The 11,926-nt window shown below is 50.2% G+C and overlaps 1 protein-coding gene across 2 annotated transcripts; it reads left to right on the forward strand.

The window, feature by feature from the left end:
* The first annotated feature begins 8,558 nt into the window (after nucleotides 1–8,558).
* LOC119355386 (transcription factor MYB16-like) lies at nucleotides 8,559–11,326 on the forward strand. Of its 2 annotated transcripts, XM_037622180.1 has the most exons (3): nucleotides 8,559–9,007; nucleotides 9,157–9,286; nucleotides 10,274–11,320. In XM_037622180.1, exons 1-3 carry the CDS (start codon nucleotides 8,875–8,877, stop codon nucleotides 10,992–10,994), a joined length of 984 nt encoding a protein of 327 aa, XP_037478077.1. In that variant the 5' UTR covers nucleotides 8,559–8,874; the 3' UTR covers nucleotides 10,995–11,320. The 2 variants fall into 2 exon arrangements, with proteins under 2 accessions (XP_037478077.1, XP_037478078.1); XM_037622181.1 differs by lacking the exons at nucleotides 8,559–9,007; nucleotides 9,157–9,286 and adding an exon at nucleotides 9,293–10,193 and having other exon boundaries at nucleotides 10,274–11,326.
* Nucleotides 11,327–11,926: the final 600 nt, after the last annotated feature.

Genomic DNA, 11,926 nt, shown 5'->3' on the forward strand with positions numbered 1-11,926 from the left:
TCTCATGGGCCTTTAGTTAGGCCAGCCCATTATGGTCCGCAAAATCTTGTGGGCCTTTAGTTGGGCCGGCCCATTTAAACTTGATGGGCCGGTCCACATGTCAACATATCATAAGCGCGTCTCGCCCATTGGATGAGTGACACCTGTGCCAACACGGACCTGACACGTGTCTCCTCCAGCCAATGATGATTTTACACGTGGAAAATCCTCATTGGTCGGGGCTGTTAACGGGTTATCGGATCCAAAACCTGACCCGGTAGCTTAACGGTGTTCCAGTTACGGTGGATGCCACGTGTCGGTCACCCTTGACGAAAGCACTTCTGTGATGCGCGATTTATCATCATGGAAGTGGACACTTCCGTGATGATAATTTTGGTAATGTCATGGAACACTTCTACGACAGCACAGGTATGACTATCTTGATTCTGTCATAAAATCGTCATGGATGTACATGCATGACAAAAAACGCGACCTACTGTGACAAACATGTATCATCACGGAAGTGTATTTTTTTGTAGTGGATGTTCTACGAACAAGGGCAAATGTCGTGGGAAGACGTCCGAACACGCGTAGCCACTCAGCGTCTCGACCTGAAGCCTTTCACTAAGCTCGGGGACTATCTCCTTGACTTGGATGGATTGCATGACCTGTTGGAGTGATTGTCGATATATGACAATGTGTCCGTCTAGTCCATACTTTTGTATGAAGAAAGTTTGAGTTATGCACGATGAAACTTTATTTGTGATGTAATTAAACTGTCGTCCTCAACTAGTGAAGATCACTCTAGTTAGGGCATTTTTGGCACGATGAACTTTGTTATTTATGCTTATGATATGTTGCTTCTATTTTTGCCAAGTATATCTCTTTTTGTTGCTCAACTATATATGTTGCATATCATCGACTAATGTGACGATGCAGGTGCATAGATCATCGATGGCGAAGAAGTGCTACGCCAGGAGTATACGACGAGTGGCCGGAGTGTCAGGCCCAGGTGTACCGGTTTCCGGTTTCCGAGCGACAACCAGTAGTTAGTTTAGGTTCACGCCAGTGCGAGAGAGGGATACGAACCGATGCCTCAAGAAGTACTACATTATGTATGATGAGACATGTGTCATGTAACTTGTATAGCTATATCGCGTGATTATGATGTGACGATATGATTTGTGTTGGATGATACGATGAGACTATTATGTGTATGATATGATGAGCATATTGCATGTTTATGATATGATTAGAATATTGTATGAAACCTATACAGAAACATTGCAAATACATAACAAAAAAAGATATGAGAAAACATAGTGGTAGCGTTCTTTAGCGATGGATAGAAAAACACTAATGCTAAAGCACTTAGCAATAGCGCTGGTATGGAAAGCGCTACTGTTAAGTAGGTATAGCAGTAGCGCGTGTCAAGACGCGCTACTGCTGAACGTTAGCTGTAGTGTCTTATGAGTAGTGCGGGTACCCGCGCTACTGATACACCAAATACCTGCACTGCTAGGCTTTTCCCTAGTAGTGAGAGTTGTATCGGTGGTCAATAGAACTTGAGGAAATATTTGTTCTACCTTTAACTCCTTGTTGGGTTCGACACTCTTATTTATTGAAGAAGGTTACAAACGATCCCCTATACTCGTGGGTTATCAGTTGGCCACTCATGTGTCGCCGCTGTCTGCATGTCGTCCTACGCCAGTCGTCGCCACCGGCTTCAGCTTGGACTCTGCCACCACCCGCCTCCATAGAGCGGCGTCCCGGCCTCGCGCGCGATCGGGTTGATCACGCACCCACCGCCACGATATGCCTCATCTACATTGTGCGATCGATCTGGCTCGTCGGTTGCGCGCGCCTCCGCAGGTCCCGTGAAGACTGTCCCGAGCACATCGCGCCCTTCCACCGATCGAGCAACAGACTGCCGTTGCGTCGCCCCGTCGGGCCACAGCGCCGCCGTCACGTGGTTCTCCCGATAGCTGCACCGGCTCGTGCGCCGCCGCCGCGTCGCCCTTTTGGGCCGTAGCGCCGCCGCACGTGGTCCTCGCCACCGCCCGAGGCCGTCCCCATGGTTGCACCGACCTACGCACCAACGCTGCGCCGCCCCAAGGCCTTCCCGCTGTCACCCCAACCCGCACACTATCGCTGCGTCGCTGGTTCAGGCGGTGCGCGTCGACTTCCATGTGGTATGCATCGCCCCGCCTCCCTTATCGCGGAAACGCCACCATTCGCGACGGTCTTCATCACATTGTCGAGTTCTTCCTCGTCTACTTCGAGCACCGCCGCCGCGCTCCTAACCTAGCCATCGCCGCTTCCTCCTTAGGCTGCCGCTGCCGCTCGCTCACCCAAACCGCGTCGCCGGTCCACCCCGTTCATCTTCGTCCTGCACTAGCTCATCACCAGCATCACCGTCATCTTCCCCGCCCACTTCATCTACTCCGACAACCGCAGGCGACATCGGCCCCGTGCCGACTTGCGCCGCAACCGTCGTCGAGTCCTTCTCTACTAGCCCCATCGACATGGCGTACAGCTCGTGCAGGTCTCTCGTCTACGCATGCCCGGTGCTGACAACTCCGATGCGTACCTTCGTCCACGACGTGTACCCGAGCATGGCAAGCCTGGTGCGGCGCTTCATCAACTTCATCTTCGTCTATCTATGCATGCCTGGTGCTGGCAATAACGACGTGTGGCTTCGTCTACGACGTCTCCCCGGGTTTGGCAAACCCGACGCGACGCCTCGTCAACACTGTCTTCTTCTCGGTGCACCACTACTTAGACACCACTACGCCTATGACTAACTTGGCGTCTCCTTGCGCCCGCGGCTCCTCGACGACTTCCTCTACACCGGCCACCCTGACTCGATATCGACCACGGCATTCTTCGCACGACTACCTTGACCACGGCTACCACTCTACGCTCTCGGCTACCTCGACATCGGCACAAAGGGCTACCGCCTTGCTTGAGCAACCTCGTCTGTTTTCACTCCAGCCACGACTTCCGAGATGCATTCGACCGTTACGACTGTGTGGGGGTGTCCATCGGCTTACCTTCGAATTCTTCTCCAATCTCACTATTTGCGTCGCTATCGTTATGACTGCGACGGGATGTTGAGTATCATGATTATTTAGGTGGTATAGTATAGTGTAGGATTTGTTCTATCTTGCCTTGTACTCCAAGAAGGTCATATACTCACTATGTATACACCTATGAGGCTCAAGAAATATACATCAATTTCACCAGTCCCTCTCTATCCGTTCTAACAATACTCATTGTGTTTGTATTCACTTGATGCTTTATTTTAAGTCCATAAAATTTAACTTTATATAAAAAAACAAGGACCCGAATACTGAACTGACACTCGATGGGGGTGGAACTCCCGTCGAATGAATCATTCACCTCCACGGATCCGACCAAGCAAACCTTTTTATTTTTTAGGTGCACCAAGCAAACCTATGTGTTCGCTACGAGAGGAGTTTTCCACCGATCTTTACTAGCCCAACAAACTATGAACATGCACAAAAAATCAGGCTAGGCCCAGTTTGCTGGGTATTTTTTTTAAATGTCATCAACAAAAATGCCATGTACAAAAAGTAAACCATACTAGTAATGTGCAAAAAATGACAGGTTTTAAAAACCAAAAAGTTATGCAATTTCCATCAGACTTACAATTGCCATATAACCAACAAGATAAAATTATAAAATTGCAATGATTTGATGCAAAAAAATATATATTCTCTACGCCCATGGCAATTTTGCCATGGCGTTTTGTGTTATGTTTTTTTTTGTGAAATTTGTCATGATCCAAAAAATAAATTTGTCTTGCCATGACCCAAAATAAATTTGTTATGCTATGAAAATAAATTTGCCATGGTTCACAAATTAAAATTTCCACGGTCTAAAACTAAATTCTCATGGAAAGTAAAATTTGCCATGGTCTATAAATTAAAATTGCTATGGTGCATTAAAGCTATGGTCCATAAATAAAGTTACCATGGTTCAATTTTTTCTCATGATGAAATACAAAATGATTTGATAAAAATGCCATGAACAAATTGAAAAAGGAATTTAAAAAAATTCCATGTATCTAAAACTAATTTTTGCATATTTTTGCCACCTCGGTAAAAAGGGGGGAAATAATGTAAATTTACCATGTACCTAAAATAGTTTATTTGCATATTTTGTTACCCTTGCTAAAAAGACAAAAAAAAGGAAGGTGGGAATTGAAACCCAGATTTCTCAGGTGGAAACTACATGCCCTAACCAGTGCGATGGGCTTGTGTGTTTGATTAGTAGACCGTTCGCGTTTCTTTTGTTTCTGCGTGAAAACAAAATCTAACGTGTTACGCCCCTCTGCTCCGTCATATGTGTGTTACATGGAACGATGAAAACGGGGTTCACGGCACGCATATAGAAAACTGACATCAGATTTTTAGTAATTCCGAAAAGCAAAGCCCTCGTCGCCCCAAATCTAGAAAAAATAGTAGTACTGCTAGTTTATCGTAACGACGATAAATCACTATCTTCTCAAGCATTTAGTCCATCTGTCCAACTTCTGAAGCTAAAATCGTAGGAATCTTGGTCGCCCTCGCCCATTTGGAGCAAAACAAATAGTACTAGGAGTACTGCTCCACACCCTATGGCCAGTTGACACGGAATCAGATCAGATCAGAATAGTGAATGCCCTGGCTCTTTTGAGTACAACAAGATCATTTTCTTGGAGGAGTAGAGAAAGGGAAAAGGAGACGAGAGTCAGAGAAAGGAGCAGCCACATTCAATATTTGCCTGCTCAACCCAGGAGTCAGCTGCTCTCCCTGACCAAAAACCAGTAAAACCCACAGGGCCGGGAAGAAAAGGACCCGGAAAAAGGTTTACCAGGACCATGCGCTGCGTTTTGCGCCATAATATAGCTCACGCAGGCGCATTTAAGCGGTGCGTCCTTGCGTGTTCCCTGACGTGTGGACCCACCTACAGTACACGAAGTGTACAAACAGGAAACACATCATGGGGAAAATTGCGGGAAAAAACTGAAACAATGTGAGATTTCAGTAACAAAAAGGCTATTTGGCGTCAACTTTTGAAAGAAACTTCCGGTCTACGTACATTGCCAATGTCGGGAGCTATTAAAAGACGAGATTCCTATCGTGATGTGCTGACTATGTGCTTGCTGGTTGCTGCTGGTCCAGCCAACACGCACATTGACCGTGTCAGTAGATCACGAGTTGAATAAACTCGTACTTCACCTCACCTTTTCTTTCTACTGTCGGTTTACTGTTCGGTCTGGGGCTAAGTAGCACTCCCTCCCTCCGTATCAAATTGAGTGTGTGCCTAATGAGGTGGCAATATAGCGATTCTGTATTCGAAAATACTTAGGAGCACCCGGTGCCATACCCCCCATATTCAAAAATAATTTAGTAATTCAGGAAAGGTACAAAAAATCCGAAACTTTTTATGAAATCAAACATGACCAAGTATTACACTCATATAAAAAGATGAAACAGTGAATGACTTTCATTGTGTTCAGGGTCAAAAAATTGCCAGAAAAAAAAACGCTACATACAAGTGCTATTCATGATATATTGTTGTCATATTTTTTGTTTCTGAAGTCAACATGAATCATTCATCGACCAAGCTTTTTATACGGGTATAATACATGCTCATATTTGATTCCAAAAAGGTTCCGGGATTTTTTTTACCTTTTTTGGAATTACTAAAAAAAATTCTTGAATATAGGTGGGTGGAGCACCAGGGTGCTCCTAATCCGCTTCGGCTTTTGTATGTGCAAATCATCTCTGCAACCTTCATCAAATACCAGGTGAGTAGATGAGACGAGAAGAAAGGCTGTATCCAACAAATATTAATACCAGCTCCAAATATTAATGGAGGCAAACGAGTCCTGTTTCATCAATGCCGTCCCCGTCGCACATTGCTTTCAGCTCCTAGGACGGAGCAATTCCGGAAGTGGCTCGGGACGGGAGGAAGAAATCCGCGTGGCCGAGGCCGAGCGGAGACGTCCCCGTCGGGTCTGGTGGCGAGGCCGCATCGAGCTTCCGGAAGGGTACGAGGGCAGTGGATCACGTATGGACGCATCGGGTTCTCTTTTCCGGTTGCAGGCCAGACACCGGGCATGCATACGTACTCATGGCGGCGATCTACTTGAGCGGGCGATTCAAAGTTTTTCATTTGCACTAATTAAACACCGGTTGGAACCGCGGCCGAGTCACCCAACCACTCTGCCATGCTCTGCTTTGTTGGAGACTCGACCTTGGGCGTTGGGTTTGAATACCATCAAGGGTTTTTGTTGCCGTGGCATGCAGAGCTGATTGGACGGTCTACGACGTACTACATGTTGAGTACGTTCTCCGTGTGCGTCACTGACGAAGCGAGTAATGGTATAGCTGCCCGCCAAGGAAAGGCCATGAAGTGTTCTTGGAAGCAAAAAACATGGATCTACGCCGTGATAATGGGACGCACACGGATGATGCAGCCGAGATAGCATAGCATCTCCGACGAACGATGCGCTACGGCATTTTCTTTCTCGCTTCCACAGAGCACTGGAAAACGGACTCCTACATAACTGAGAGAGTCTGAGGTTGACGCATGCATGCAGGCTTGGGAAAATGTGAGAGAAAGAAAAGAAAAACACACGGTTAACTCGTCGCGAAGACGCACACGCGCTCGTGCTCGTGGCTTTGTGACCGCGGACGATTCCCTCGCTTCCCTGCTGCGTTGCGGTGGTCCTGTGGCGATTGGCCATGGCCACGCATGGGAACATCGGAATAAATTGCAAAAGCCATTCCAGGCCTCGCGATTGCAGGTTGGCAGGATTTACAGAGTGTTCCACCAGTCTCCCCCCTACTAGACCGTACGGCGTACTGCTACTGACTGCTACGGTACACATACTGTAACTTTCTTCCTCCGTAGTCTCCGCTGCGTGCTTGCATTAAGGACCGACGGTGGCCATAGATCCGGTTGGACTGGCCTACCAGTACTACCTCCGTCTAGGTGAATAAGTCACTCGCGTGGTTCTAGGTCATCGATTTGAGGAATTAAATATGTATTATATTTCATAAAAAGTATATCACTAGATTTTTACAATGATGTAGTTTCTAAGTACATATCTTTTGTCACATATAATACATATTTAGATAGTTAAATCGTCAATCTAGAACTACGCGAATGACTTATTTACCGAGACGGAGGTAGTAGTAGGCATTTCGTCCCACGAACTTGATGGCAAGACCAATTGTACATGACCGAATAAGGATGGGAAGAAGGAGAAAAGACTTGAGTCTTTCCTCTGTCACTTTTAGAAACGGGCAGAATTCCCCAAGGAGGAACCTGCTGAAAATGCGTTTCACACTCGCGGAGATGCAGCGGAGGGCGGCGAGGAATTGAATAGAGCTCTTGCCCGAAACGAAGAGCCGGCTAATTCGAGGAACCACTTAAGCCGCGACGCATAGGGCCCAACAGAGCAATTTTAATCCTCGGCCACCTGCGCAATCCGGGAGGCTAGCAGTAGCAGTGGCAGTAGCACTGGAATGGAAACGGCGGGCGAGCGATCGACCCCTTCAAGTAAGAACTAAGAAAGTAGTAACCAGGACGGAAGGAAGGAGGGGAGGAGACGACGGACGTGGAGAAATTCTGAAGCCCAGCCCCGGGAAAGGAAGCGGAGCTGACACGCACCACTTATGGGGCGCGGCACCGAATTGAATGAGTGGAACAAATGGTTTCCCGGAATCGCCGCGACGTTGCCATCAGGTCAATCGTCCAGACGGACGGGGAAAGCCCCCGTCGCCTGTTTCGGATCGGACCCGGGGCCATGTTGCAATTACATGCGCGTCGATAAGGCACGCACAACACGCATCCCCGTCTCCATCCATCGCCGAGCACAGGCAGCGCGTAGTACGAACCTACAGGACCGGCCAGCGGTGTAGGTAGCCCGGTGGCCCCTCCCCGCCGGCCCGCCGGCGCCGTGCACGTTGCCGTTTCGCGCAGCCAAGCCCGGTTAGATCTTGCGTGCATGCATACGTTTTTCTAGGGTAAAATTTGCATCTGGGAACCGTTCGTTTCATCGATGAGGCATGCTAGTAGCAAGTTACTGGTAGGAGAAATTGGATTGGATTCGGTTTGCGTGCGCATGTGCGGGAGGCGGCGATGAAAATAGTGTCTCGCGGCGGGGGAGGGGGGGAGGGGCCGTGCGCCATGAAGGCGTGGAGGGGGGTCGGCGATGGGCGATGGGCGCAGGAAGACGACACGCCGTACGCCGTCCACCTCACAGCGCGGAGGGGAGGGGAGGGGGGGAGGCCGCAAGCAAGCAAAGAGGAGAGGACCATCTGGGTCCGGCCCCGATCCGATTAAATGCACGCCCTCTGATCGGGTGGATCGCGATTGCCACCCATGGCCATGGCCATCGCCGCGAGCGAAATCCCGGTCCTGCCCTCGCGCTGCTGACGCCCGGCCCCGCGGCGCAGGCAGGCAGGGTCGCAGCGCCCGAAGAAGATATCGCGCCCGGCCCCACCGCGGGCGCCCCTTCCTTCCTCTATTTATGCCTCTACACCGACCGACCTCACACACACACACACACACCACAAAGCTAGCGAGCCACACTGCGCTGCACTGCACGCCACTGATCGGTGCCTCACTTCTCTCTCTACCACCACCACTACTACTACTCTGCTCACTGGCAGCATACATTGCTGCTACTGTACGCGTAGTCACTCACAGTGCCCTGCCAGGAAGATCTCCCGTAGTCAATTCGCTTGATCAGGCCAGGCTACTCGGCACTCACTTAAGCGAGAAGAAAAGGGGGAGGAATTCGTTCGTGGGAGCGCAAGGAGAGCGAGGGAGGGAGAGCTTGTGCTGCGATCGATCGGGCCGGCAGGAGGGGCGATGGGGCGATCGCCGTGCTGCGAGAAGGAGGGGCTGAAGAAGGGGCCGTGGACGCCGGAGGAGGACCAGAAGCTGCTCTCCTACATTGAGCAGCAGGGCCACGGCTGCTGGCGCTCGCTGCCGGCCAAGGCCGGTGAGCACCCCGACCTCATCCAATTTGCTAGCTCTTGCACCCCAACTTCATCCCCTCCCGGCTGCTCCTCCTGCATTCTGCTTTGCTATGTTGCTTGGGTCATTGCTGACATGAATGATGGGAAACCGGGCGTAATCTTTGATTTGCAGGGCTGCAGCGGTGCGGCAAGAGCTGCCGGCTCCGGTGGACCAACTACCTCCGGCCGGACATCAAGAGGGGCAAGTTCAGCCTGCAGGAGGAGCAGACCATCATCCAGCTCCATGCGCTTCTCGGCAACAGGTCATCACCCATCCCAGCCCATCATGGACGAACTGTCCTACATATGCCGCTTAATTTGCACCCAGAATTCACTTAATTCACCGCCTAATTATGATGGAATCTGGTCCCTTATTTAGTGGTTGCAACAATTTTGACTGCCAATAGAGTAGAGTACGTACGATGCTGGTCGCCGACTGCCCGAGTCCGGGGAAGTCAAGAACACGCTAGCTCCACCGTAGTCTTCACACATTTATGGGTAGCGGGGTGGTACATACTTACACTGGGAGGGCCGTGAGATACGAGTAAAACGTAGCCGCTGCATGTACTGCTCTTGGCCGAGTCGTAGCGACGTACACATGTTTTCCCATCCCAGCATTGCCTGAAATTTACCCTTCGAATTGCGATCTCACTAGCACGTACAAGACGAACAATCCCCTCTGTTTTAACTGTTACTGTATGTCTGTATGTCGGTCTGCCTTGCTGTGCAGTACAGAACTAGCTAGTGGTAGTGCTGTTCTTCTGCCTCGCACTGTAGAAAAAACAGAGAGAGAAGCGTCCATCATTCAGCCCGTAGAACGACTATGCATCAACAGTGAGAGCGTTTTGCCAAAAAGAAAAAAGAAAAGTAATACGTACTGGTGGCGAGAACGGGTTAATAATCAATCAATGAATGCACGCATCGGCTTGGGAAAAAGGAGTGAAAAAGTTGGGCCATGTGTGGCTCTCCCCCGAATTTTCCTTTCTCTTTTTACATGATTCGGCATTGAAGCTTGTCATTTATGGATCGTCGTGGACCAAGCCTGGGCCTGGCTTTGGGCCACTCTGGCCACCTGCTCTCTTGCCATTTGACTCCCACGCCTCATCCCATCATGCATCTCTGCCGTCTCTCTCTACGGAGTACAACGCCGATGCCATGCCCACTCTCACGGTTACTTTTCGAGATGGTCTTATTTTAACCATGATGTCCTGAGATTATTTTTCATTTGCGATCGGCGTGTGTGTGTGCAGGTGGTCGGCGATCGCGACGCACCTGCCCAAGCGCACCGACAACGAGATCAAGAACTACTGGAACACGCACCTCAAGAAGCGGCTGGCCAAGATGGGCATCGACCCGGTCACGCACAAGCCGCGCTCCGACGTGCCCGGCGGCGCGGGGGGCGGCGGGGCCGAGGGCGCGGCCGGCGCGCAGCACGCCAAGGCCGCGGCGCACCTCAGCCACACGGCGCAGTGGGAGAGCGCGCGGCTCGAGGCCGAGGCGCGCCTGGCGCGCGAGGCCAAGCTGCGCGCGCTCGCCGCCTCCGCCTCCTCCTCCGCGCAGTACCTGTCGGCGGCCCACGCCGCCGCGCCGGGGCTCGACTCGCCGACGTCCACGCTCAGCTTCGCCGACAGCGCCGCGCTCGCGTCGGTGCTGGAGGCGCACAGCGCCGCGGCCGCCGCGCGCGCCGCCATGCAGCCCATGCAGGCGTACGAGGAGGCGTGCAAGGACCAGAACTGGGGCGACGCCGACGCCGCCGACGCGGGCTTCGCCGAGGCGGCAGGGTTCACCGGTCTGCTTCTTGACGGCTCGTTGAGCCAGAACCCGAGGCCGGTGGCGAGGGACGACGCGGCCGAGGCGGGCGAGACGGAGGAGGAGAAGAACTACTGGAACAGTATACTGAACCTGGTCAACTCGTCTGCGTCAGCGGTGGTGCCCGCCGACGAGGCGTACTCGCCGGCGCCAGAGTTCTGAGCGGTGGCGACCTCTGCACATGCTTTGCCTGCATGCACCCCACCAGGCACATGACACAGTAAATAGTTATTAGTGGTGACCGTGGAATAAGATGGGACTAATGCTAGTGGTACTACAGTTAATCGCGTTATTGGGTTTATTATCTGACACAGTGCTCTGATTAGACGTGTGAGCAAGAAGATTTTATCGATCTTGGAGCTTGTTGCCTGCAGCTTCCTTCGGCAAAATTACTTACATGTTCTGTAAAACTAAGACAATGATCTCGAACTTCTTCTTCTTCTTTTGAAGAGAACAATGCCTGGTAATTTAGCTACTTGACTATTGTAGTCTTATATCCATTTTCGTCTACCATATACAGTAACGCTAACCAACTTGCTATGAAGAAGACTGTCGACTTCTGAATAAGATGGGACTAATGCTAGTAACGGGGTTAATCGCGTTCTTGGGTTTATCTGACACGGTGCTCTGATTAGATGTGTGAGCAAGAAGGTTTTTTCGATCTTGGAGCTTGTTGCCTGCTTCTTTCGGCAAAATTTCTTACATGTTCTGTAAAACTAAGACGATGATCTCGGAATTTCTTCTTTCTCTTCTTATTCTGCTGCAGAGAAAAATGCCGATAATTTATCTACTTGGCTATCCGATAAATTATCTTCTTCTGCAATGTAATGAAAGCATATTGCAGTTTTCCGTCCTTCTGGTTATATGAGTGAGGTGGGGATGGTGATAGTTAGACATTGATCTAACACTTCGCTTTTTTCTTCTTCTTCAAAAAGGAAGATAACCCACGGCCTATACATCCAAAGACTTAGTTGAGGTATCACTAGATTTGTGTTCAAAGGTACTTAGTTATAACAATGATTTTGTATCATATAAACCGCAAACCAACTAATCAAAGTAATGCTTGGTCAAAGATTGTCTTAGTGGAACCTATT

This window comes from Triticum dicoccoides, chromosome 2A, assembly GCF_002162155.2.
Source record: "Triticum dicoccoides isolate Atlit2015 ecotype Zavitan chromosome 2A, WEW_v2.0, whole genome shotgun sequence".
NCBI lineage: Eukaryota > Viridiplantae > Streptophyta > Magnoliopsida > Poales > Poaceae > Triticum > Triticum dicoccoides.

Bases quoted from the DNA above. Each gene is read 5' to 3' on its own strand.
- LOC119355386 (XM_037622180.1), top strand. From the start codon at position 8,875: ATGGGGCGATCGCCGTGCTGCGAGAAGGAGGGGCTGAAGAAGGGGCCG. The intron at 9,008-9,156 runs GTGAGCACCCCG...TTTGATTTGCAG, and splicing joins CTCGCTGCCGGCCAAGGCCG to GGCTGCAGCGGTGCGGCAAG. The intron at 9,287-10,273 runs GTCATCACCCAT...GTGTGTGTGCAG, and splicing joins CATGCGCTTCTCGGCAACAG to GTGGTCGGCGATCGCGACGC.